Source organism: Poecilia reticulata, linkage group LG18, assembly GCF_000633615.1.
Source record: "Poecilia reticulata strain Guanapo linkage group LG18, Guppy_female_1.0+MT, whole genome shotgun sequence".
NCBI classification, from domain to species: domain Eukaryota; kingdom Metazoa; phylum Chordata; class Actinopteri; order Cyprinodontiformes; family Poeciliidae; genus Poecilia; species Poecilia reticulata.
The window spans coordinates 13,083,582-13,110,940 of NC_024348.1; the positions used below are offsets into that span (position 1 = coordinate 13,083,582).

A 27,359-nucleotide genomic window follows, 5' to 3' on the forward strand; every position below is an offset into this window, starting at 1 on the left:
GCTGTAAAAATATGTAATAATCTTCAGATCAGCCGTTAAGGTTGCTGATACGTGAGTCTGTGTCCTGGTAGACCGGCTGTTTTCAACCAGAACCGGTCAGATCACTCCATCTGCTAACGCTGCATCATGATGACAATTAAAGCAACAACTTGAATGAATCAACAAACCCCAACAGGAACTGCAGTTCATTGTTTCTGCCACTTGTTGACAGCAAAAACAAGCTCATGTCAGAGATTTATCTTCTGTATCTATGGCATATCTGATTAATTTCACATAACTCTTAATATGCCTATATCATCAGACCAAAGTGAGTTCAGACGGAATAAAGAAGAGTTTTTAACTGCAAAACAATTTTAAAAAAATTAAGCTGAGTTGAACTGAGCTGTACGTTATTCTGAGCAGTGTTGGTTAATGTTTTCAAAATAATCTGTTTGAAAGCATTAAAACATAATTATTAAAATTCACCAACTTCAGCTTTATACGTTTTTTGTGGATTGTTCTATCTAATAAAGCTCAGTGTTGATGAATATAGCAGACATTGACTTTATACTAATCAAATTTTACGGCCTTCCTTTAGTATACAATAAACTTTATCAGAGTTACTGATTGTGGGTTTTAGGGAATAAAAAATATCCCAAATTCAAGCCAAACCTTGTTGACTTGACACGTTACTATAATGTTAGACACTGATGGATTTTAAAGTGCTTTTATTTGATTAATTTATCCCTTTTTTATATCTTATGTGTGGAATAAGTCAGTTTCTGAAGCATAAACATTCTTGTTGCTAAAAGAAGAAAGTGTGAAAAAGCAATAAATTAGAAAAACTAGACAATTAAGATATTACTAAATATGATTTTAAATCTAGTCTGGAAAAAAATGGACATAATTAAGAATTTTAAAGCTCTGACGTTGATATTTAGAGTATTGGTTTAAGACCATTTTGAGCTGGGTTAAAAGTTACTTGATTCAAGCTAACAGCTATTTAGATTCAAGCTAAGTAGCTAACAGCTAAGTTCAATCTGAGTTAGCTTGAACTTGGATTCAAGCTAACAGCTACTTAATTCAAGCTTGTATTAGTAGCTTGATAAGTAGCTTGAATCTAGAAATTTAAGCTCACAACTACTAAGATTCAAGCTAACACCCACTCAAAGATGTTGACAGTTACTCAGTCGAGCTAACGGTTAGTGAGACTGGAGCTAAAGGCCACTCAGAGTCAAGGTAGCTGAATGTTTCTCTCTCAAAGTAATCGGTACATAGCAGATCTTTACCACAGGGCCTTGCTTTGCTAGTCTTGATCGATATTTTCTTCCTAAATAATTCTAGTTGGGATGTTTTTGACACCGTTTACTCTTCTTCAGCTTAGATTTGAAGGTTAACAGAAACAGAGTGAGGACGATGTGGGCAGATGTGGAGAAAAAAAGCTGATTAAAACCTGCTTTGTTTTTGTGGTTTCCAGCAACCAAAGCTTGAGTGGGTGTGTGCAGTGTGCAATATTTTTGATTATTCTTTGTACAACCCACATATATAACACCACAAACTCAGTTCTTATTCATCTCCACTTTCAACACCATTAAAAAAACATTTCCACTGATTCTAGAGCTTAACTGAGCAGTAAATATCTATTTTATAAAATATCCAGAATAGTTGAGATAGGGCCTTAAATCAAATAAGGTAATTTGAATTAAGTATGAAAAATTAGAAGAAATAGAATGAGACATGATTTTATTTTGCAATGAAACATAAAAGTCTTTATTTGACATGAAACATAGAGAAATTATATACGACCTTTCTATAAAACAGAAATATAACACTTGGCTTAATGGCTCTGCTCGGATTTATTCAGAGAGCATGATCCATTTTGGACTGCATTCAACCCAAATTTGTTATCTAAAAAAATACATTCTTAAACTTCAGTATAAAACTATGAAAATAAAATACCAAAATACTTTTGGCTGTATGTTAAAATTGCAGCTTTTGCACAGGTACAGCATAGACAAATAAGCTGTTCATGAATTCAAATTGTATGTTTTTCTCTCTGTAGAATTAACTTTTTGCTGCCATGACCTTTTTCCTCCCTAAAGTCTTTTTCTTGACGGGTGCCGTGTAGTTGCTGCTGATGCTTCTGGCTTTCTTCATCTTGTACACCACCTCAGCTGCTTCGTCCGACAGAGACTGCTCCAAAATAAGGGAACAAATGTGCATTTATGGGATATTTAAACTGCAAGATTGTAAAACATTAGCTTTTTGCTACAAAGAATTAACAGTTTTCTTCTAATCTTTTAATCTACATGCTATCAGGCGCCACTAAATTCCACAGCATTTAATATCGTAATCAGTGAAACTTAACATGTTTGGCATGTTTTCTCTTCACAGTTTAACTTTATTATGGCTAAAACTAAAAGTGTTGGCTGGTGTTATGATAAATGCAAAGGCACCTGAGAGTCTGCTTTCATGTCACCACAAATTGTCGTCATGGTTTCCATCCAGTTACCATAGATGCTCTCTTCCTTTTGGATTGGCCTCAACCTACTGCAGTGGAGACAGAAAATAATCAATACACAAAAAAAAACACGCTTAAACCAAACTATTAAAGTTAACCAAATCTTATAATCTAACTTTAGCCTTTTAAAATGAATGGATTTATTCCCACACATGTCTCTCAGCATTCTAATGGGATTCTTCTTCTTCTTGTCTTTTTTCTTGAAGGCGTTTCACCTCAAATTCAAAAGGCTTCTTCAGTTCTGAACATGCTTGTGACTGATTAAAATAATAAGTTGCGATCATAGTAATAGCTGCTGGAAACAAAACAAATGTTGCAATTTTCGTCCCTAATCAAACCGAGTCTACTGGACTATCAGATGTCTGGTAAACATGCAGTGAGATGTGTAATGACAGCATGTGGAAAAAATTAAAAATTTGATGGATTGTTGTGAAAACTCTCAGCGAGATTCAATGGTTTTGATGTAAAGTGACCAGACCATACTTGGATCTCGGAGAGGAAGTAGTTTCCTCACTACTTCCTGTCTGGCAGTGTTGGTAGTACCTGACGTGATGGAGCAGGTCTTGTTGAGCTGCTAGCTGCCTCTGTGCTTCAGTCACACGCCCGTCCATGGCTAAACCGGCGCAGAGCTGAGCGCAGTGGACGGCCAGCACCGCCATGTTGAGTCTTCCCAGGAGAATCTGACTTTAGACAAAACCGACCAATTGAAGTCAATGTCAAAGAATCTAAATCACAAACCAGTTTGGTGTATTGGGTGATACTGGGAATAAGCTGTGGTTTTGTTTTTAACCTGCTGGTGGCTACTGGCCGTTGTTCGGTGATGATGCGGGTGACTTTCTGCTGGTCTCTGGTCTTGAAGCAGAGCTGCAGCTGGAATGGAAGCGTGTTCCTCTGGAGACAATCTGGCAACCAAACATCTCTTAGCAAAACAAAACTTGGAGATATTCTTTTTGTTTCTGCGCTAAAAGGTTTTTTCTATTTCTGACTAACTCACAGTCCATGTAATCTGGTTTCACAGCAAACTGGAAGGTGATCTCCAGTCCCTTTGTTACGTTTCCGATCTCTCTCACCAGTTTGTGATTGTTCTCCTCCTCATATGGGAAATATCTACAGGGAGTAGAAATGTTTCAGTTGTCAAAACTATTTCATATATCAATACACCTATCAGCCACAACATTTTGACCAACTATCAAGAATTAGAGGTCCAAAATATTGATAATATCAATATCAAGTTGAGATTGATAATTTAGTTTCAGATTCCCTCTTGAAATTTTATTTTTGAGTGTTTTTTGTGTGTGTTTGATTTCAGTCTCCACTCACACTCCATCAGGAGCTAGCAGGGTTGCAGTGACACTTGTTGCTAACACGTTGTCTTCAGAAATGGACTGGATCTCTGTCGCCATGGTGCCGATGCTAACAATGTTCACCTGAGGGGTACAAAACATCTAAGAGTTTAAAATGTATTTTTTTATGAAGCCTTCACAATGGCAGTGTAGGTTTTATGGTCTCTGGATGAGTTGTGATTAGTGGTGGGACTCGATTAAAATTTTTAACCGAGTTAATGTAATTCATTAATCACAATTAATCAAAAATCATGAGAAAATGAGCAACATTTTAGATTCAAAAGTGAATTTTTGTTGCCAAGTTACACTGTATAAATCAGAGCTCCTCTGTTCACATTTTAGCAACTGAGGAACCAATTTCTTGACAGTAGTTTTTAAAATAGGTTAATGCTTTAAAAATGCTATGGGTATAGACTTTCAAAATAAAACTCAATATGTCTAACTATGTTGTATCTTGAAATATTGTAAAATGTGATTTTCGTTTTTATTTCTGGCAGCAATCTGTCAAACTGTAGATGAGCTACATTAGGGCTGGCCAATAAATCAATATATATCACAATAGAAACGTAATCTATATCAATAGATAATATCTCTGATTAAATGTTCAATATTTACAGAACTTCGATCCAGAACCGCACAGCATTCTGGGGGATGTAGGCAGAGGAAAGGCTTTATCCGCTCAACCTCTCACAGCTTTCTCAGCTGGGTTAGAAACATGGACTCACTCACTCAATCTTTGGTTACCTAGCAACTCACTCAATCTTTGGTTACCTAGCAACTCACTCAATCTTTGGTTACCTAGCAACTCACTTAGTCTTTGGTTACCTAGCAACGACCTGCTGAGTAACTGGGGCAGCAGCAGTTTAAGGTTTTGCCACAGTGTCTCGTAAATGCTTAAAAATAAAAAGCAATGGCATGGGGTGAAAACTGGATAAAACAGAAAAGGTCACACCACCCAGCAGGTAGTATTTTGATATTTAAAACATAAACCTACGTCGTCATCAACTTATGATCACATTTTATATATTTTTTTATCCTTGACAAGAAGGATAACATTTTCCGTTTCAGCATGCTTTTATTTTGCTGCTGTAATGCCTGACCTCCAAACTAGAATACAAAAAATATTCTTTATTTACTAGCTAATTTTCTGCGTTTCTGACTGCCATATGATATATTTTGGGCGAAAGTGCTTACAGCTCACACCAAAAAACACCAACACATTCACAAACAAAAATTAGAACACACCTGTACAATAGGTTCAGTTAAACTTTGGTAGATATTTGCAAAATTGCCATCATGCTAAGTAAATAAGCTGCCTAACCAGCTTCCTGTAGTTTAAATGTAAACAGAGGTACTTTGTTCTTCTTTAGACATTTTGATAAATGAATATGTGTCTTTATGCCAAAAATAAACAGTTAAATGTCCTTAATTTTGTGTCTCACCCTTCCTCCAGTCACATCAGCCATTCTCCCAATGTCAGCCAGGCAGCAGTCTGTCCCTTTAAAGGACATTACTGAGATTATGACTCTGAAAAAACAAGAAGTTGTTTATTTATCCTTAAGAATTCAACAAAAACATTTAAGCGTGGAGTTGATGGGGGAGGTTAGTGTGTGTGTTTGTTTCCTGACCCTTTCTCTACCGCCTGCAGAGCCAGCTTTCTGTAGAAATATGGAGCCTCTGCATAAGAGGACTGAGCTTGCTCCATGTCACCGAGTCCGATGTTGGCTCTGCCATCAGTGCACAAAATGACCTGCAACACACATTGAAATAAAGCCGTAAAAAACCGCTGCAAAACAACTGAATTAAACACACAACTCTTCAGATAAAATTACACACCAGAACCTTAATTTTTAGCATAAGATCTAGCTTATGTATGTTTTGTTTTAAAGGGGCAGTATTATGTATTTTCCAGGCTCATAGTGCCATATTATACCAATAAAGAGGTAGCTATGTTACCTCCAGACATTATAAAAATGCTATGTATGTTAAATAGGAAATTTCACTTGAAATTGGGCGTCTGTCTCTTTAAGAAGCTCCTCCTTTTTCTAAAACTCCGCCTTCAGGAAGTCATCACAACATTGCTCCATTATTAACCCTTTGATGATGTTTTTATCAGCGTTTCACTGAGACGTAGCTCGTATAACAGGGACTATGTCCACCCAGGCGTTTGGCACAGCTGAGTGGTTTCCATGGAGATTAAAGGATTTCTCAAACATATATAAAAAAATCAAGGCAACACTCCATGTATGTTTTTGATGTGGGAATAACATTATAACATAATGTAAATTTTTAAAAAGTCAATTTTAAATGATATGTAAAAAGAGTTTGACTGCCCCCTGCTGGGAGATTTATTATTTTATGTGTTTGGCTTATTTTCAGGGAATTCTCAGTTTTTAGAAATGAGTTACTCCTCACTCACCTTGGAGCCGGGGTATTTTGATGCTAAAGCTACTGAAGCTAACGCTGCCGGCCCAAGAGCTGTTGCTCCATTTTCCCTTAACCTGAAAGATACGGAAATATAAAACACTGGTAGTGTTTCTGTGTTTATACATCATTTAAATTTATATTGGACAATAAGTTGTATCCGTTTACTTTTTTTACTGAATTTCTTACTCTTTGACTCTCTGGGTGAGATGTTGGTATGTCTCAGCGATGCAGTGAGGGACGCTGTAACCCAAAGCCTGTTTCCAGATGTGTTCGTAGTCAACCACTGCCCAGTCCTTGATGGTGAGCGGAGTCCGAGTGCCATCCCCGTAGATAACAACCTGAAGGGCAGGCAGCAGAAAACTTAAAACAACAAAATCACATTTTATCTTTAAATGCTTCATTTTCTTAGGTTTTATTCGACTTTGGACCTTACTGACCGCATATTCTGAGTCAAAAGCTGTTCACACAACTGTTCGATAATAATGAGGACCTTGTTATAGGATAGAGGCATCCAATAGAAATTCAATTATTAAAGAAAAGAAGGAAAATTATCTGAAATACAGAAATTAAATGTCAAGACGTAGAGAAAGTTGATATAAAATTACACCTCTATTAGTTTTCTCTAGATAACCCAAATCATCGGCTTCTGGTGGGAAGCTGACCAATAATTTTAATCCTTAGCTTGATTGGAGACCAAAATTGCAATGATGTTATATTTCCTACTGTCACACTTCACTACATATGTATTCAAACCGCACCAGACCAGAGTTCACTTCAACTGACCCGAGACCGAGGTTTGAAGGCAGACCAGTGTTCGATTACGCATTCAGACCTGCTCAAACGAACTGGACTTTTTAGACAAAAACTACAGTTTGCCTGAAACGGACTAAACAGGATTGGTGTGAATGCATCCTAAAAGACGACTCATATGAACGATTAGGCTCAAACGTGACCGGCACATCAGTTCTACCTCATCATTAAAGGTGACGAGGGCCACCCTACGATGCGGCGTCTGCTGCAGCGTGAACGTTAGCGTCTTCTGAAGAGCATCCTGGATTCCCTGTTGGACAACAACAAATCGCCAAGTAATCCACAATCAATAGATTTTACACATGATTTAATTCAATCATCAACAACAAATTAATATCTCACCTCTAGTCTGGATATGTGAAGTGTTGGGCCGCTGTCTGAAGTCACCTAAAGAGAAATCATAGAGAAGTGATTGTGCGTGAGACTGTGACCTTTTTGTGGTTTAATGGGGTCAAACTTGTGTAGGTGTTTCTACTTGCAGCTCTTTCGCTTTTTACTTAAAACAACAAAACGACCATCTTACAAATGCATAAAACATGGAGGTACGCTTACAATGCCCTTTCAGAAGTTATTTATCTAACAGAACAAGAAGACTTAAGAAGAGAGCAGTGAAAAGCCAAATAGAGCGTTCTGATTGAATCTAATGGAGACGTGTTTGTGAAACCGAAAGCAGAGAGATCGTATCTGTTGTGAAAGCTGAATCTTTGTTGTGGGAGTGACATTTGTGCTTTAAGTGCTTCTCATCAGTGTCACGTACTGCCGTTTAGTCTGGTGTTATCAGAGCTGAGACACCAGATTTTTATCACTTGTGGTTTTTGTTCTTGGTATTTCTACAGATCGTTTACATTTTTCTTATTGGAGATGCTGAACATGCAGATCTTTTAGCTGTTTGCTCTCAAGTTGCTCCTAAATTCAGTTGGTTGAGGTTCAGCTAGTAAATAAAGACGGAGCAGAAAGGTAGACGACTTGGGGACGACCGTGGCTCTGTGGGTAGAGTAGTCATCTTGTGATCGGAAGGTTGTAGGTTTGATTCCAGCTTCCTCCTGCCACATGTCGATGTGCCCCTGGGCAAGGGACTTAACCCCAAATTGCCTACCGAGCTGTGTATCAGTGTATGTGAATGTGACTCTAGTGTAATGCGCTTTGAGTGGTCAAAAATAACTGGAAAAGCACTATATAAGTTCAGTCCGTTTACTGTATTTTAAAGTATAGCTAACCATGGCAAATTTGTGTAATGACAGCACGTGGAAAAATTTGATGGATTGATGTGAAGTGTAACTTGCCGAAGTTACACTTGGCAAGTGTAACTTTGGCAAATTTTGAAAAAATTTACACTGAGGGGCGTGGCCAAGTAGGGGGGTTAGCAGAGGGGTCAGCAGTGGTGAGGTCAACTTATCCACGTTGTTGTTATTTTTATGAACTTTTCTGACCCCCATAGTGACTTTTTTTCAAAAAAGCAACTAGTGATGAATCTAGTGACTTTTTTTGGGTGTATTTGGAAATTTTATGGCGACAACGCTCCTCTATTCTAGCTCCTGACTTGGTCGTGTGTCTAAGTGAAATGGTTTTACACCCAAACGTGGGGCTGTGACGAAGTTATACCAAACTGTAATCCATAGGAAATTCAAACTAATGAGGCAAAAATATTGCAGAGCTAAATAAATGTTCATGAAAATGTCCAAATTTGCACAGAAACAAAAAGATGGAAGTCTAAGTAGCCCACCTAATTTACCAACAAAAAACTATTTGCACTTTAAAGCTGACTTATTTTGCTTCCATGAACATAGTTCACAGTTCATTAGTTTTTGCACAAAATCATTCTTACATAATAAGACGTTAGTCTCTTTTGAGCAAGTGGTTTATAGATGTTTAGTCAACAACAAAACACTTGTACATTGTACAGCACATACAGCGGTAAAACCAGCTGGCCAAACATGCTCGGCTTCACTGAGGTTGCTAGGTAACAGGCTGGGGTTGCTAGGTAACGGTGCTGTGCCTGCTGATTTGCGATGTTACATTCCGCAGGTTTTTGAAACTACTCATTTTCCAGACACCAACAAACTTTAACTTATTGCCAGAAACCATCTGCATGTTTTTTTTAAGCACTTGGCTCTTGCGCTGTTTTTAGAGGCAGTAGAGAATCAAATGGAAGCACAAAAACATGCATAATTAAAATTTAGCATAATGCACCTCGTTTTAGTTTTTTGTTTTACACACACCTCTGTTGTGACCGTCATGCTGCCAGAAATGTCCACACAGAAAACAACCATCGTGTCCTCCAGGTTCTGGTAGTCGTCTTCGCTCATTCTCGGCAGGTAAAGGTCGTCAGTGCGCACACCCGCACGCTGACCGATGCACACCTGGGCCAAACTTTCGTCTACACCGTTTTCCAATCCACAGAACTCGCACACCCACAACTGCAAAACAGAGGAGCAACTTAACATGCTAATGTGTGTTCTTACAGGGGGGATGGTCTTTAACTGGAGAAATAAAACAAAAACCAGGTTATATTGCCATGAAATAATATTTACCTTCTTCCACACTGAGCTGAGACACGACAGCGCAGCACTACATTTCCCACAAATCACCGGGTTCTGGAAGGTCTCCAGACCTGCATCTGCAAAACAGACATAGGATAAACTAATGGGAAAATTATAACATTTGATTTGTGTGTGTGTGTCCTGACCTTGGCTCATGTCAGCCAGTTTTCCAAGACCAAGTGAGATGACGTTGATGTTGACCTTAAAACGATTTTCTTCTTCCAGCAAATCAACTGAGAGAAGCAGAAGAAATCGGTTGGAAAAACAATTACATTTCAGACAGATTTAATCTTTAAGAGTTTGACTGAGGGCCACTTACGTCTGGGAGGAACCGGAGGAGGGAGAGAGAGAGGAGTGACAGGAAGTTGAGAGGGGAGAAAAGGCATATTGGGAAGGGAAGTGGGTCGAGGTTTTCTCAGGCGGCGAGGAGGCAGCGGCGGAGGAAGTGGACCTGATGAAACAAGAAGCTTCAAGTGTTAGATATGCATCAAAAATAGATTAAACGGCTTATTTTCTCAATTCTTTATGTACAAAAACAATCTTGTCACTACAGAGACACCTTGATACGGCAGATTTCCTTACATTCTTCTCTTGAGGACAGTAAATTTGATCTCATGTTGTGCAAATATGATGAAAAATATCATTTGCATGCAGTCAGCATTTCCAGTGTGTACAACTTGGTACATTGTAAGATTTCTTCTGTTTTTAACATTATATATCAAGTGGTCATGTTAACAGAATATTTTCACGTATTTTTTTTAAATACGTGAGGTACAGAGGTTTTGTAGCGCGTGAATTACTGGTGTGAGATTGTTTTCCCGCTGAAGTGAGAGCTTACAGGATCACAAATCCCCGTCAGATCTTCTGATCAATTCAATTGGAGAAATGTTCCCCGATTTCAAAACTTTGGTTGATGTGGCGCCTGTAATTCCAGTGTACAGTGTGGAGAAAATGGAGGATTCATCCTTACGCACAAGTAGGTGCACAATTCAAGTGTGCCTTGTTTTTTTAATGTAATCTTTTCTTTGATTTTAGGTTTTTTGCAATGTATTTTTAACTTGTTCTGAAATTGCCAATTTGATCTTTGAGCTCTTTCTGTTTCCTTCTCATGTTGTTTTTTAACATTGCAACTACATCTTTGCTTCTTACAGTGTATTTTTATTGTTTTTTTGTTACACCAAGGGTCCCCAAACTTTTTCCTGTGAGGGCCACATAACTTTTCCCTTCTCTGGTGGGGGGCCGGAGTCAGTTTGTAACAGAAAGTGTGACGATTGCAGGAGTGCCTAAATGTAAAAATGTATTGTTTTCCAGAAAGCACAATCAAATAACCCTGTCTGGTCTCTTCACAAAACAAATCCAGGAAATAACACTATTTATTAAATAAATAGGGTATTTTCTGGACTACAAGCTGCAGATATCTCTGCCGCTCCAGGTTTTCCACAGCGATGCAGCAGAGAGTGGTGGACACCCAACATAACAGGTCAATTGAGTCATAACAGGTCAATTGAATATCACATTTATTGCGGTTGAAAAAGAAAAGTTGCCAAGTTTAGATTTAACTGAATTGATTACGGTAGTTTCTGAACAGTAACTGTAACAGTAAAAGTGCTGATCCTTCGTGTTGCTACTAGCATGTGCTAAATGAAAATGGGCGCTTTCTTCTTCTTCTTCTTTGTTTAGATTTCAACAGCAGCTTGCATCCATTATTGTTGCACTACTGCCATCTACTGGATCCTAATATCTATACCTCAAATTCTCATAATGATCCCAGTATTATTTAAAAAACCCGAAAAATCTTCTTTTTCCCCTCAATGCTATTTAACTGATCAACAACATTCTCAAATTTAAATTCCCTATTAAAACCTAATTCCGTTTTAATGGGCGCTTTCTTCTTTTATTTCCAATTTTGACTTCCAGTGATTCACTTCCTACTAAAGAGCCCCCTGGTGGTTGAAGAAAAATCCACATATAAAACCGCACCGGGCTATAAGCCGCATGTTTCAAAGCTTAGGAAAAAAGTAGCGGCTTATAGTACGGAAAATACAGTATATGAAAAAAATCTAAATGCTCTCTGGTATTGTTCAAAGGGCCGGACCAAGTGTGGAGGCAGGCCGGATCCGGCCCGCGGGCCGTAGTTTGGGGACCACTGTGTTACACTGTTAAATAATTTCTTATTTATTTTTGTATTTTCTGGTTTCCTTCTTAATTTCTTTCTTGTTTAAACACATTTTGCCTGACTTTTTCCACATGCATCAAAATTACTCTGACATCACGGACTTTCCACTTGTTGAGTTGCAAACTGCATAGCTATACAGTCTTTCTCTTTTCTGCTTTTGCAGGCATGCCCACACACACACACACACACACACACACACACACACACACACACACACACACACACACACACACACATGGGCATGGAGGTTTCCTCTTTAATATGCTTTGCTGTTATCTCGCTGCAATACTCTGGAGAATAAAAACGTTCACTTAAGAGAGAAAAACAACTGTTCAGAAGCGCAGGACTTGGAAAATGTTGACTTTTTGCTCAAGTGTGTGAGAAAGTTACCTGTTTGTAGAATCGTACTGTTTTCATAGTCGGGTCCAAACTCAGAATTGCCTGCTGTTAGAGAGAAAATGATTGTGTAAATTAAGAAACGAAATATGTAAAGCTTTGATGAATTCAGCAGAACAAACAGCTGAACCAGCTTTAAAGTATTTGGTCACATTTTGGTCTTAGTTATTTAAAACTTGCTAAAGGTTTGAAGACAAACTTTTGTTAGAATCTTCTGATAAAAGGTTCCTCATGTTTGAGGGAATGGACTGGTCTGGGATGGGCATTTATCAGATCGTTTATCATTTATTGTGATACAATTTCTTGTAGAATTTAGATCCATCGATTTTTCTTCTGTTTTTTGGCACAAAGGCATCAATAAATAGTAAATACAGTTAAATAAAGAATCTCTGTGCAGCTTAGTGATATAAATCACTTTTTTCAAGATGACTAGCATTTGTCACATGAAAATGAAGTAACACATAGTGTATCATCATTCTGTTTATCCCAATAGTCCTATAAAATATCGTGATATATTTCTAAGTCCATGTTGCTACTCACCCGTTCCATCTGGGCCCCAGTTACATACAACATGGCTGCAAGCAAACTCCATCTGGGAACCTCAAAGATGGACAGAAATCTGTAAAATTTAAATTACAACCAGAGGTTCGTATGTCTGTGGAAGACAACAATAAGCCAGAACAACAATCTGAAAATGACAGCTCAGCTTCCTGGAGCTGCCCTCACGCCGTCACCGCAGCATCTGGGGTGACGATCCTGTTATTTTTCAAGCTAACAGGTGGCTGAGTAAAACCATGAAAGCAAACATTTCCTCACTTCCTGTGTGAACAACGGTGAGGGTGAAGAGAACACGGCGCTGCTCTAACGGGGTTTTAAATCATCATTGATGAGGCGAGTGGCTCTGCCAGAAACGAGAACATGACACAGAAACAGACGGGATTTAACCAGCAGCGGCGTCTCTAACCACAACACAAACACAGTGGCCAGAGCTCTGCAGTAACTGGGTACAGTTACTCAGTTACTTTTTTGAAAAATGTTTACTCTCAGGAGAATTTTTACTTTGACCTGAGTAATTTTATTTTAAAGTATTTCTACTCTTACTTGAATAAAAATTCTGGATTTTTTACCCACTGAATGAAAAACAAACATGTTTGAACCAGAAATTCACCAGACAGACACACACCTGCTGTTTCTGTTGAAGTTTCATCAATTTTATATTGAAAGAAACTGATCTGAAAAAAAATATATATTTTTGCCTGATTTTATTTTTTGTTACTTGTATGAATTATTGGCATTTTAGTTCTTAAAATACCCAAATTTCCACTTTATGTGACATTTTGCTCTGTCTGATGATGTAATTTTTAAATATTAAACGATTGATAATTTGATCAGTTATTCAGTATTTGAGTAGACTTTTTACCAAATACTGTTTTACTCTTACTTGAGTAAAATCTTTTGGCTACGCTGCCCATTTCTGCCAATTTCAGAATTTAATTAACAAAAGATTAAATACACATTAAATAATGAACTTCAACTTGCCATATCACCAACATTTCCATTGATTTTGTTTTGGTCCCTGACAACCACAAATCAAGGATAGTAAAAATTTGGCCAAAAAAATGGAAAACAATTGATGACCCCCAAAAATTTGGAAATTGTTTGAAGCCCTTTTAATGTTTTAGATATTTAATGATGTGCAGACTTTTGGAAAAATGTTGTTCATTTAGCAGTTAGAAAAAAAACCAATAAACTAATTTTAGCATTTTTAATTTAATAAATTTTGTGGCCTTCCAGTAGGTTCAATTTACCAATTTTGGCAAATTTAACAAATTGTGTCTGTATTTTTTGGCTGCCTCAGTCCTACATGTTCCATGTAGGTTGAGTCACACAGTCAACCAGAAAGTCTCTTAAACCCAGACCTGCCTTTTCCCATTAAAGAAAAAGCACCTTCATGGCATGATGCTGCCGCCACCATGTGTTACCAACAGGGTTATGTGTAGAGATAATTTTACAATGCACAAAACATTTTCATGTAACTGCTTTATTGTTAAGTACATGGAATACTTCTGGAAGCCTCTATATATTATAAACATTGCTTTTCATTAACAGTCCATTTTTATTTTATGCTCATTTGTGACGCCTGGTGCGTATTTCAGCAGAAAGCGACAAGAGGTGGGAAACCATGCAAGTTCTTTGGATGCTAGAAGAATATCCAACTGTAAATATGTGTTGTTTGCTTGGTATTCAAATGAGAATGTGTAACAACTCAGATCTGTTTAGTACGATGTCCGCTGTTATTTCCTCTTAACGTTACTGTGGCAACTGTTATGCTAATTCTTCTGAGGGGAAAGTAAGAGACTGAAAACCACAACGTACCTACTGTAGCATTTGTCATAAAGAAGCATCTACACTTCACCTAAGTTTGTCAAAGTTTAACAGAGAGAAGTGCTGCACTTGACAATTCACTTCCTGAGTCTGGAAGCTGGCCTGAAGTCATCAAATAATTCAAATTTACCAATTTTACATTAAATAGCTTAAAATAGGCTCCCAAGCACCACATTTTGATAACTAAAACATTACTCAGGCTGAATGTGTTTAGTGTTGTGGAGAAAATCAGAGACTTAAGTTTCATTTTTAGACATCAGAAACGCTGTTATCAACCGCTAGCACAGTGTTTCTCAACCTTTTTCAGGCCAGCGCCCCCCTAGCCCTAATCCAGGTCCCTCACCGCCCCCCACCAAAAAATTTGTAGGTTACTTTGTACTGACAATTATTTTATTATTAATGTTACTATCATTATTGTAGATGTTTTGAATCGGCGCACCGATTATGTTTCCCGTACACTTCGCGCCCCTTACGCTCCTTCACCTCGCGCACATAACGAGGTAAATGTAACGAGTTTTGCCCTAAATGTATCGGCGTCTGGAGGAGGGGRGCTGGGAGRGAGGCGAGCGTATGTTTCTACGCTCCTCCGTTGGGGGGCGCCGATTTATGTTTTCGCATCCACCTGAATAATGTGTAGTTGCGCCCCTGCCCATGGCACTTCAACAATATTATTTTACCTTTTATCTGGAAGTGTCTGTTTATTCTTAGCATACAGTCCTCTGCATTAATTATTGCTCAAAAGGTCTTGCCATACCAGTTTATTCCTCCGTATTTACTTTAGTTTCTTAGTTTATTCTTGCATTTTGTTCTTCATTCATGTCCATTTAGTTTCATTTGATTAATATTATCCTCTCTTGGTTTATTGCTATGTCCACTTTAGTTTCTTTCCTGTTGCTACATTTATTTGATCGTTTATTSACCATCAGTAATTTTCCCTCATCACCAGCTGCGCCTCCTAATCACCATGTGTTTCACATCATGTGTTGATTTTTCACTGTTCAGCATCGGATTCTCTGTTTTTATGCCATAATTCACATCTAGTTCGTCGCTCCGTTTTATGTCCCGCTTCTCCTGTTTCAGAGTTTAGCGCAATGTGCGCGGCGTTTTTTTGTTTTTGTTTGTTTGTATGTTTGTTTTTTTTACCCCCTACGGTGCAGGGCGGTCGGGAAACATATCGATGGGAAAAAGGCAGACTGACATAAACCTTTTAAAACAACGGAAACAATTTCTGCATTCTGATTATTGAAATGTAAAAGTGCTGTGTTGTTCTATCACCTCCGTTTCATACCGGGCCACTTACAGCACCTGTGTTAACGCTATAAAATGAACGCTCTCTATCGTGGTATCACCCATGGAGGGATTTCTTTATTTCTTTATTTAAATGGGTTCATTTTTCAGAGGGATACAAAGTCAGGGCATCGTGATTTCAGTAATTACATGTTTATAAAAGCGATTTTCTGTTGTCCTTCCATGGAAGCGGGCAGCTTTCAAACGGGAAAACACTTTTTAATATAAATTGCTGCTTTGACATGATCACAGAACTGCCAAAACATATGTAGCCTACATAAATACCAGACAAAGTGAATCACAGCAGCGTCATCAGCTGGTGTAACGCTGACCTGATGCGGAGCTGCGCCATGAAGCTACAAATACTGAATAGAAGAAGAGCTGCCATCGATACAGTTGCAGCCAAGCATGATTTAATGTTACACAGTACAGTTTTACCAAGTTGCTCAAAATCTAAACTGGTATTGTTGTGGATTTAAGGTGTAAAGTTTACCTTCGACCAAAGGCCCCCCAAAGGCATCCCAGCGCCCCCCTTTTGTAAAAATGTCCGCCAGCGCCCCCTGCCGTCCTCTGAACGCCCCCTGGGGGGCGGTACCGCCCACGTTGAGAACCGCTACGCTAGCAGCTGCACGTTAGCATAAAAACTGAAAACATTTAAATATGTCTGGCTGTTTTTTGTTTTTTACTGAGAACGTCTGATAACATGTAGATGAAGATTAATTCACTATCATCAAACTGTTGTTCTTTCTTAAGGTGAAAATGTCTTGTACATTTTGTTCTTGGTGCAGCAGCTAAGCTAACATGGGTTAGCATGTGTTAGCATGACTCATTTTGTGTTATCAGAAATTGGTTCCTTTTATTCCAGTAACCACTTTTAGCTTTGGTTGTATTCCTCAGATAATTTGGACTCTTAACCTCATTGATTTAAAACATGTAGCATGAAAGCTAGCTAACCCAAATTAAGGCAAAATGCATCTAACCTAGCATTAGCTTCAAAATTACTCCTATTTTTATTATGAGTTAATGTTCTCTCAACAAGACTTTCACTAAAAATTTCTAAAAAAAACCTAAAATAATGTTTTATGTCGTATAAGTATATATAATTTTAGATGTTTTATTTTATAATTGCTTTCTTTTTAGAACTATTTACACTCCCTTTAAGTTTGTCCTTTTTTTCACATAATAAACCTCACTGTATTTTACCAGGATTTTATGTGATGGACCAACGCAAAGAATTAAACAATTATGAAGCAGAAGAAAAATTATGTATTTTTTTTTTTTTTTACATTTTTTATGAGTACAAGTCTTAAATGGCGCTGCAGATTTTTAATTAGCTCCTCGTTATCCTGATGTAAAGGCCTTCAAATGTTACCTAATCAGTAATCGGAGCCCATCTGTCGGTAAATAAACCAGCTTTTCTGTGAAGTTCTCAGACATTAGAGGAAATGGAGACGATATCGTGAAACGAAACTATACAAGTCGTCATCGTAAAACAGGAGCAAGACATAATTACAGCCCCACCAAAACATGGTCGCCCTCCAAAACTGATTTAGTTTTTTAACAATAACAAGAGGATGTAATAACAATAATAAAAACACACTAAGAGATGCAATTTGCTAGGGATGATAGATGTAAGGAAAAAATTTATTCATGCATCAAAAAGATCGACGATCATGACTCAGGTTTCCGGCCCTTCATCTTATCTCAAACTTTGGATTGTTTGTTTGATTAATGACGCGGCAGCATTTTGATTTAGCTCTGTTCTGGTGTTTTTCTCTGTAAAAACGGTTTATCTGGCTCTGGTTCGTTGAATTTAAGCTTCTAATGAGCCAAAATATTTACAGTTCGACTCCCTGATTTCATGCGGAAGTGTAGCGCTGCCGTCCAAGAGACGCGGTTTTACATGAAAACTTTGTCCTCGCATCATACTTTTCATAACAATATAATTTTCACGTTTGAGCAAAATGTTATCACCATTACACGTATTCTTCTGGTTATAACAAAAAACATCGTTGAACGTAATATATCTCTATTTTCTTTTGCCTGGTTGGCAAATCTAATCTGATTTGCTGGAATAATCTTAATTTATGTCCATATTAAATAGAAGAACAGTTAATTAACATAAACACTTGAAACCATCCTTTCGGCTCATTGTTGGTGATTTAAAGTCAGAAACTTCTGGTGATTTTTAGTGCCTGACTTTTTTCCGGCCTTCCTTTTAAATCGCACACATAATCATCATCCTCCTTTATTTAAAAACGTACTCAAGCCATCCGTATGAGGCTTAAGAAAATACAAATTTTGAGGATTTTTTTTCACTTTTTATGTAAATGTTCAATTAAAAAATATTTTGATCAGTCAGAGGAGCCTCTTTATGTCGGTTACATTCAATCAAATATCAAATATTGTGAACATTTCAGTTAGTTTTAAAGACCCAGATAAACATTATGGCTCAGAAATTTCTTAAGATCCACATAAACCTGAAGATGAAGCGAAGATGTTAGGTTACGGTGGTTTATCAGAGCGACGGCTCCCACAGCGACAACAGAGCGAGGAGCGACTCACCTTTGTCGTGGTCTGCGTGCAGCGAGGAGCGCAGTCTGTTGAACTGACAGCTTTTCTTCCGTGCAGCAGGTTGGTGGAGTGCATGAGAGTGGGAGTGCTCAGTGTGGGGAGCAGGAAGTCGGTGAACGGGCGGAGGTTCAGAGAAACGCCAAGAAATGAAAGTTAAAAGGAAGAGGAGAGCAAAGAGAAGAAGACGAGTTTTATCTTCAGGTTTACTGAAGAGAGGACTGTTTCGTTTTAATTCTCAGTTTCTGCTGTTTTCTCAGCTGTTGACTGATTTCCTATGTAAAAACCAGCCTCACTGCCTCTCAGTGGCTCAAACAGCCGTGAACTTTTCACATTTTTACACGTTGCAACCATAAACCTCAGTGTTTTGTTGCCATTTCATAAGATTAACAAAGACGCAGATAGTTGTGAAGTAAGTTTTGTACTTTTACTTAAAACAACAAAACCTTTTCAGCATTTGATGTTTAGCAGGAAACCAAACCCTTCAGGTCGAATATTTCATCTGTAGCGTAAAATATGGTGATGGTGGCATCATGCTGTGGGACTGCTTTCCTTTGACACCATCAGGGAAACGAGATGGCCCTAAACACACAATCTGAGTTGGATTGGGTTAGAGCAAAGCATATGAAGGTGTTAGAATGTCCTAGTCAAAGGCCAGACATAAATCTTGTTGAAAAACTGTGCAAAGACTTAAAATATTTGTTTCCTGACAGTTCCTGTGCAGTCTGATTCATATTGAGAAGCTTTCAGCCTCTGAATGAGCAGCAATGGCAGCAAATTGTGGTTTCCAATTTCATTTTTCAAAAACGATGCATCTTTTTCTTTCCTCTTCACCATCATGCGCTACTTTGTGACGGTCGTTCACATAAAATCCGGATTACTTTACGATTGTAGTGTCTAACAGACAGGAATAGACTTGCAAGGTGCTTTACAGAGGCTTATCTGGTGTAAAAAACAGTCAAAATGGCACTTTAATAGCAAATATTTTTATTTTATCAGTGCAGTTGAGAACGTCATCACACTATTTGACAAAAATATAGAATTTCAGTGAATTTCTAGGTAAGATGGAGTCGGTGCTTAATTTTTAACGTAGATGAAGGTTAGTCAGTAGAAAGTTTAACTCGCCGTGTCGATTGCGTCAGTCTGATGCTAAACTCTAAAATAAAACTAGAAAAATTTTTTTACAGTGTAGTTTTATAAGCTCAAATAATATTAAACTTATTTACTTGTATCCTATATTTTCCATGGAGACACAGTAAAAAGATGGAAGTTAATGGAAAATGAAAATCCAGATTTCAAATGGAAATAACTGAAAAATGAAGGAAACGTCAGAGCATTTAAAACAATTGTACCTCATAAATTAATTTGTCCGACATGTAGGCTGGAATGCTGAAGTTTGTGCAGGATAAACAAATCCAAACAACTTTGTCTTCTAAAAATGAAAACAAAATAACACAAAGCAACACCTCAACATGCCAAGTTTCAGCTGATATGAATTTTAACAAAACAGTAAAAGTTGAGGCTCTCAGAAGTGACTTAACTTTGTGCTTCACATTTGTTCAAAGCAACATTTCACAACATTTTCAAAGCTTTCTATAAAAAAATACTAATTTATTTTTACTTATTTTGAAAATTAGCCCAATAGGAATGCAAAAACTGTTTTTATGTAAAACTATTGCTGCACGACGGTGTTGATGTCTAAATTGTAAGGCACAATTCAGAATTATTTTCACATTTTCTTAAAAAAACAGGAATGATTAGGATACAGTTTAGAGGGCATAACTACCACTATATACAAGCAAATATCAAAACATTTCACATTAATAAAACTGATTTTTATGATTAATCAATGTTTGTGACAAATCTCTACCCACATCATGGGGTTTTGCTTCACTTCTGCTCCGCCAGCGTTTCTATGACGGCTCTCAACATGGCGGCTACGGCCACGGCGCCGGGGTCAGGCAGGGTGACCCGCTCGGCGGCGATGTAGCTGGCCCGCCCGGCCCGCGCTGTGAGGTCACGGGTCGCCTCGGCACCCGCAGCTGCTTTCTGTGGAGTCGGAGAAGATAAATGGGAGATGACTGGTTTTAGCCGTCAAATTGTCAACATAACGTACAAAATTTTAAATGTGCGGTTCATATATGAAAGATAAAGAGACGCAGTGCTTTGCTACTTATAGTCAACACTACAACCACTAGATAACAAGATCAGGCAAAAGTGTAATTAAAAATATCAAGGTAGAGGGAAGTAGGTCAGTTATGCTAGCTTGACTTTGACAAAATAGCATGTAGATGTGCTGTGGAATTTGGTTCAGTTAAAAAATATTGTAACGTTTTTTTCTTTGTGTGGAAAATGTTTGTGTGTTTTGGTGTTAAATCTTGATACATTAGTGGGGATGTCAGTCAGTTGCCATGGCAACAGATCTGTTTGTAGCATGGGGGGGGGGGGAAGAAAAGAGTAAGAGTGGTTCTGAGTTGTTCTTCAATGGTTTTTTGTTATTTTTCCCTTTTACTGTGGCGCACTGCACTAAATTAATAATACCTGCATCTCCAGGTTCCATTTTGTTAACACAGTTGTTCTACAGTTTCAGCACCACTATGGATGGCATGTAAGGTCTTTTTACCCTCCATTGTTGTGGATGCATGAAATTTCCAGATGTAAACAATAACATGAAACGCGTCTGTAGTTGCTGTACCTCCACAGCTGCATGTAGTACAGCCATGTGTCCAGCAGGTGGTGCTGTAGTTAGCTTCATGAGCTCATCTGCAGCCGGACACAAAGCATCCAGCTACAGAATGAGGACAGCAGCAGAGAGGTTAAAGGTCAAACAGGGTCAGGTTTAACAGTAAATTACATCATGATAAATATAAACATAAATCCTCATTTCTCACCATCGTTCTGTCTCCAGGGTCAGCACCGCCGTATCTGAAGGAAGACATTATTTTTTACTTTAGTCTGTTTAGACTGATGTGTTTAAGTGATGTAGGTGATCTGGGCACCTTCTCATGGCTTGTGTCCCAGCATGCACTGCAGCAGCCCAGGCGGCGCCGTTGGTCTTCCCCTCGGTCACATGACCAGCCGCAGCGGTGAGAAACAGACTGTACAGCTGAAAAACACAGAAAATAAGAACTGATCTGAGATTGTTTGGTAAAATATGAACACAATTCAATTACATACATAGAGCGTACTATGGCAGGCCATTTTAGCACATAATCAAACCACTGTGAATTGTTTTATTACCATTAATCTCAGGTTATACCCGTTAGATTTGTCAAGGAAGTGATGCATGTCCTAGGTTTGCAGTTATTTCATTTGAAGAAAAATAAAGAAATTACAATTTAAAGAACTGCAAGAATTGCATTTACTCAATTCTTTTGAAAAAAGCATTTATTAATTAAATTTTGAAGTGTCTTTAACATCAGCTCTACTGTTCATGTGTATAAATCTTTCAGCTTCATTGTTTCTTTCTATAATGAACATTTTTGGTACGTGAAAACAGTGATAAATCAGCTTGCCGTACCGCCCCTGAGGATCCGCCCATTTTCTCCTCCACCAATCCAGCGAGGACGGAAAGCAGTCGCCCCGGGCAACCAGGAACCACATGATCCTGGAGCCACTCCTGAACGGCTGCAGGAGCAACATTTTAATGGTTTGTTATCACTTTTTGTTTTCCTCCTGTAAAAACTTTGTCGTTTCTCACCTCTAGCGGCCTGAGCGTGAGTGTTGCCACAATCTCCGTCCCCGGAAGCCCGGTCCAGAGAGTTTAGTTCCTCCTGCTTTTCCAGCAAGGTGGAACAAATCTTGTCTAAAACTTTGTGCATAACAGGACTCAGAGGACCTGGGAAAAAGATAAAACAGCAAAAAATGTAATTTACATGTAAATAACATTAATCTAGGAACATAAGCTAGTTAGCTTGATTTAAATAAATACTGAATAAATTAATAGACATCATATAATTACATACAAATTTATATCAATGACATAAGCAAAAGTATTTCAAAAGATGCGAGAAACACCATAACAAATAAATAAATGGTTCAAGGGGAGCTTAGCTGAATTGTTAAAGACCATTAAAACATTAATAAAACATAAGCAGTCCTATTGCAGATCCTGGAATAGGATTATACACAAAATTAACAAAAATAACCAAACTTCACTATGGAGTTTGTCCATTTTCCTCCTGTTGCTGTTAGCTTTGTCTACATTTCATTTCCAGGCTCTTGGCGCGTTAAGATGCAGCAAAGTAATTTACAATATTTCTACATGAAATAAACACAGATTGTAACTGGATTTACTGACCTTGGGAGTGTTTGTCGTCCTGTGGCCGTGTGATCATAACAGGAGCTTCTGTGACGTAGTTGCGTCCGCTCACAGCTGCAGTGCTGAGGTTCGGCCAGGCGGGGGCGCTGGTCTTAGTATCTGAGTTGAGATATGGAGGATCTTTACTGGTTAGCAGTTAGCTAACTCTGCATAAACAGATTAAACTTAATAAAGTAACTACATTTTATGGCTACATAAATGTAAAAATATCTAACAAATTAAATTTGTAAAAAAAAAATTATATTCCTGCTAAAATATTTCTAAATAATTTTGAAAACTCTGAAGCAAAAAACACATGAAATCAAACTAAGTTTAAATTTGCACCTAAACCTAAAACTCTTCCTTCCATATTATTATTTATGTTTTTTAATAATGATGTAAAAACAGGTGTATGTGCGTCAGTATTTACCAAACAGCCTCAGTGTTTCTGGGTCGACTTTCATCAGGGTCAGAGACACTCCTGCCATCTCCAGTGATGTCATGAACGGCCCTGACATCGCCCTGGCAACCACCACCCCACGGCTCTCTGTAACCATGGAAACCACTGATAAAACTTCCATACCACCATTAGAACAAAAGTCTTGATTTTGTTCCCCTAAACTTCAACCAAAGCATTAAAATAAAGAGGATAAGATAGAGCTGCTTTTATATTTAACATTTCCAAAATAACTATTTTAAGTGAGTGAAATACAAAATAAGGAGATATTCACTAATCACCAGTTAAGCAAATGGCCTTGAAAAACACTTTTCTAGATTTTTAACCAAAATAATATACCTCAGTTTAGGTTTTTATTCATTTGAGGTCCATTTTTAAAAACTGTATTGGAAATCTACTGATGACATATGTTTCCAAATCTTTTAGCCCTGACCACATCCGAAAGAATAAACTTAAATTTACAGAATTTTTAACAACTTTAAACATCAGTTTAAGGAGTAAAAATATATGACCTTTTGTTTTAAATCCTTTAACGCTGGAAGGTCTGGCATCCCTGATGTTTAAGGTGCACTTAAAAACAAGTGTCCCCAAATATAGTACCAACATAGAATCTAAATACAAATTCCTTAAATAATTAATCAGTTTATATCAGTCCAATCTTAGAAATATTATGTATAATATAACGATAAATTAGTGATTTATTATGCAGCCCTAGCTAATCTGATGTTAAGTCATGGTGTTACTGTTCTAACATAGCATGCTTCTGCTAAACCACTGCTATTAAGTTTCATTAAATAGCTACGGATGGAAGCGGGTCTCTGCTCACCCAGGCAGGTGATGGCAGCTCGGGTAACAACAGCCATCTCCAGGCAGGACAACGCTCCAAGGTTGTTCACACACAGAACAACACCGTCACCTGTTATAACAACGTTAGAAACCAAGTTTTATTAAGCAGTTCATTGACTAGAGTCTCTAAGGCATAAAACACCTGATCCTGTAGAGGCCGGGAGGTTGATCACCATATTTCAGGATGTTTTGTTCTAAAATACACATGGGGTATTGTGGTGGGCCACTAGGGGGCTCCACTCACTAGAGATGTAAAGATATATAGCTAAACTAAAAACAAGCAGCAATATGGTACAGGCTAATTAAACCACCAAACTAATAAGACGGTCATAACCTGACCTGATTTCAAAGGCAGATGTGATTGGCTGTCTGGGTTGGTCATGTGATCGACCATCATCTTCACCACCTCATCTGCTGACGCCACCTGACAACAACCCAAAGAAACAAAGCTGGTTAACACATTAAAATAACAACTGCAGGTGGGTGTTGTTAGTACTTCTGACTCACCTTTGACCTCTTAATTCCAGGCTCTCCATGGATTCCTGATGGACAACAGATCCATATATAGTACAAGTTAAAACTCAATTTTTCATGAAGTCAAGCAAAATATTTGCACATTTTCTGAGTCGAGCCAACAGCTACAGATACAAACGTTATTAATGGGGCCAATTTAGCCTGTTGTAATAACACATTATTCAATTAATCGCATGATGAATTAAAATGACTTCAACCATTTCCATTCTGATCATTAATATTTTTGAAGGGCAATTTTGTTCATTGAAACATCATGATCCATTTTATTTATGGTTTCTGTTGTGTCTGTGTTTTATTTCTGTTTTATTTATTGTTTTTGGTTGTGTTTCATTTTGGATACTTGAAATATCTTCCAGTTCCAGGGTTAAGCATTCTTTAAAAAGTTTATTCGTCTCTTTTTTTTTCTTTAATGTCCGTTTAGGATCAAGCAAGTATTTTTGAATTTCAGAGAGCAAACTTGCATTATTATGCCATATCAGTTACTTGAAAATGGTCTCCAAACAACAATATTGTGGTTTATTGCAATAATTACTTGGGCAGTTTGTCGTAAGCAAAATGTGTTATTGTGACAAGTTTAGGGTCAAATAAAAACGTAAAAACAAAACTGTTTTTATGTAAAGTTTTATCAGTTTTTAAAGCATTTTTAAACCACTAGGTGGAGCAGTTTTACAACAATTCCTAAAATATTAACATTCATAGTTTGATTTTTACAAATAGAATGAAAAGTTAAACCTCCGCCCATCAGATCTGCAACCTCAAACCTTCCTCCACGTTTGACCAAACTCTCCACCCTCCTGTCATCGGCTCTCACCCAGTCCCAGCTCCATGGCTCCTGGCGGCAGGTCGAAAGAGGGAAGACATCCTGGAACGCTGCATGGAGAAAGACTCACTCCCAGTGTGCCTGTGATGCAAGAATCCATGAAATTAACAGTGATAAGATGAACTCAAGCAACAATGGAGATGATTTAAAACAGTGGTGTGCAAACCTTTTGTCATGTGAGCCAAAAACTATAATTTTCTTAAGCAAGAAAGCCACAAAATAAAAATAGTACTATTTTTACTTTAGGCAACTGATTTTAACTAAACAAATAAGTCAGTTTTTCTGGTGGAAAAGAAGTTTAAATAATTGTATATTCAAAGCTTAAAAAGGGTTTTGCATGTTATTAAAAGAAGGCATACCGTTAGAAAATACTTCAGTTAAAAATGTTTGCTATATGAAGCCAGATTTAATAAATTAACTAAAAAAAGATTTTGGTTATTTAAATTCTGTCTCAGTAGAAGTTAGTTGATAAATTGGGCCGAATTAAGTTTTGAATAAAAAGAGAAAGAGAAACATAATTGTTAAAAGACAAAATCTTTGTGTTGTACCTAAATGTGACCTGTTTTGTTTCCTCGTACAGGTTAGGATAAGCGACACAAAACATGTTTGTTACATTTGTTGCATAAAATTATTCTGAGGTAACGAGGTTTTAGTCTGTTTTAGGGCCTCTTGTCACTTTAAATCCTTCACCAACTCAACATTTAAACTTGTATGTGAAAATGGCTGCAAAGCAATGTGAAATTATACAACTGTACAACTTTGAAAAGTCAAAGTGGAGCCTCCTGCACAACTAACAAGAAAACAGCAAGGGATTTCTGGATCGTAAGTCAATAACAAAACACTTTGTCTTTTCCAGCAGCCATTGTACAGCGCATAAAACCAGCTGGCCAAATGTACTGGAGTTCTGCTTGGGTTGCTAGGTAACGGTGCAGAGCCCATTGAATGTAACATAACAATCGAGATGTTTTCTAGCAAACATTAACCGATTGCCAAAAAAAGCTTGGTGATTTTTAGAAGCAGTAGACACACAAATGGAAGTACAAAAATGTAATGAATGTGAACTTTGCAAAATGGGTCCTCTTTAATATTTTCATTTGAAATAAGATTTTAATTTGTTAGTAATAATGTCAAATTATTACTAACAATTTCTTAATAATAATAGTTATTACTAACAACTTAGTAATTTTGCACTAATTAAAATAAAAAAATATCTGTCTGTGGTGGTGGGCCATACAGAATTAATCCAAGGGCCGCAAATGGCCCGGGGGCCACACTTTGGACACCATAGAGAAAGACGCTCACCAATCCCTTTCAAAACTTCTTTCATCTTGGAAACAATCTGGTCCAACGAGCAGCCTTCTTCTGCCAACGCCCCCGCCAGCTGAACACAGTTCAACAGCAACACATTTAGTATTCATTTTATCTGGAACATTTAAATAAAAACACTTTCCTAACTGATCCTTTATCTGATCCCTTTCTGATTTTCAGATGTTTTTGTGACCCACCTTGTGTATGAAGACGGTGCCACACAGGCCTCTCCTGCCGGCTTTACTGGGCTGGTCGAAGGCGCAGTCCTCGGCAACAATCACCATGTCAACGGCCACCCCCTGGTTACGGGCCTGCTCCGCCGCAAGGCCAAAGTTCAGCCGGTCCCCGGTGTAGTTCTTCACTATGAGAAGAACCCCAGAAGCTCCTGGATTGCCAGAAAGAGGCGTCAGACTAAAAATTTATATATTTTTATCTGAAAACTAAATTTAATTTGATAATATCTGAAGAGCAGATTTACCTGCCTGGTGCAAAGTGAGAATGGCAGCCAGGATGCTGGCAGGAGGTGGAGAGGCAAACACTCCTCCTGCCACAGCCGCAGACAGCATGCCAGCACCAATGTAACCTGGAGACGCACCAGCAACATTAAACTGGGACCAGCGACTTTAAACTGGGACCAGCAACATTAAACTGGGACCAGC

The 27,359-nt window shown here is 37.9% G+C and overlaps 2 protein-coding genes across 3 annotated transcripts in view; both read right to left on the minus strand.

Moving 5' to 3' along the window:
* Window positions 1-1,706: 1,706 nt before the first annotated feature.
* Window positions 1,707-19,300, minus strand: LOC103480606 (circularly permutated Ras protein 1). Of its 2 annotated transcripts, XM_017310466.1 has the most exons (19): window positions 18,430-19,300; window positions 12,733-12,811; window positions 12,187-12,240; window positions 9,940-10,071; window positions 9,767-9,853; window positions 9,612-9,697; window positions 9,300-9,497; window positions 7,423-7,467; window positions 7,241-7,330; window positions 6,457-6,608; window positions 6,263-6,344; window positions 5,472-5,593; window positions 5,286-5,370; window positions 3,821-3,927; window positions 3,495-3,607; window positions 3,291-3,402; window positions 3,044-3,184; window positions 2,436-2,529; window positions 1,707-2,172 (listed from the first exon to the last, which is right to left on the minus strand). In XM_017310466.1, the coding sequence occupies exons 2-19, from the start codon at window positions 12,782-12,784 to the stop codon at window positions 2,044-2,046; spliced, it is 1,881 nt and encodes a 626-aa protein (XP_017165955.1). In that variant the 5' UTR covers window positions 12,785-12,811; window positions 18,430-19,300; the 3' UTR covers window positions 1,707-2,043. The 2 variants fall into 2 exon arrangements, 1 of the variants encoding a protein (XP_017165955.1); XR_001777565.1 differs by lacking the exon at window positions 1,707-2,172 and having other exon boundaries at window positions 2,443-2,529; window positions 3,044-3,180.
* A 102-nt stretch (window positions 19,301-19,402) lies between these two features.
* The window catches only part of tkfc (triokinase/FMN cyclase), a 13,836-nt gene continuing 5,879 nt past the window's right edge, over window positions 19,403-27,359 (minus strand). Inside the window, exons 4-18 of the mRNA XM_008435623.2 lie at window positions 27,179-27,283; window positions 26,898-27,085; window positions 26,695-26,773; window positions 25,384-25,473; window positions 24,546-24,580; window positions 24,378-24,462; window positions 24,019-24,108; window positions 23,166-23,282; window positions 22,736-22,855; window positions 22,136-22,273; window positions 21,956-22,062; window positions 21,435-21,541; window positions 21,327-21,360; window positions 21,131-21,223; window positions 19,403-20,484 (exon numbers count right to left, since the gene is read on the minus strand). Of these exons, the coding sequence (XP_008433845.1) occupies window positions 20,326-20,484; window positions 21,131-21,223; window positions 21,327-21,360; window positions 21,435-21,541; window positions 21,956-22,062; window positions 22,136-22,273; window positions 22,736-22,855; window positions 23,166-23,282; window positions 24,019-24,108; window positions 24,378-24,462; window positions 24,546-24,580; window positions 25,384-25,473; window positions 26,695-26,773; window positions 26,898-27,085; window positions 27,179-27,283 (1,547 nt within the window). The 3' untranslated portion in view covers window positions 19,403-20,325. The remainder of the gene's footprint in view (window positions 20,485-21,130; window positions 21,224-21,326; window positions 21,361-21,434; window positions 21,542-21,955; window positions 22,063-22,135; window positions 22,274-22,735; window positions 22,856-23,165; window positions 23,283-24,018; window positions 24,109-24,377; window positions 24,463-24,545; window positions 24,581-25,383; window positions 25,474-26,694; window positions 26,774-26,897; window positions 27,086-27,178; window positions 27,284-27,359) is intronic.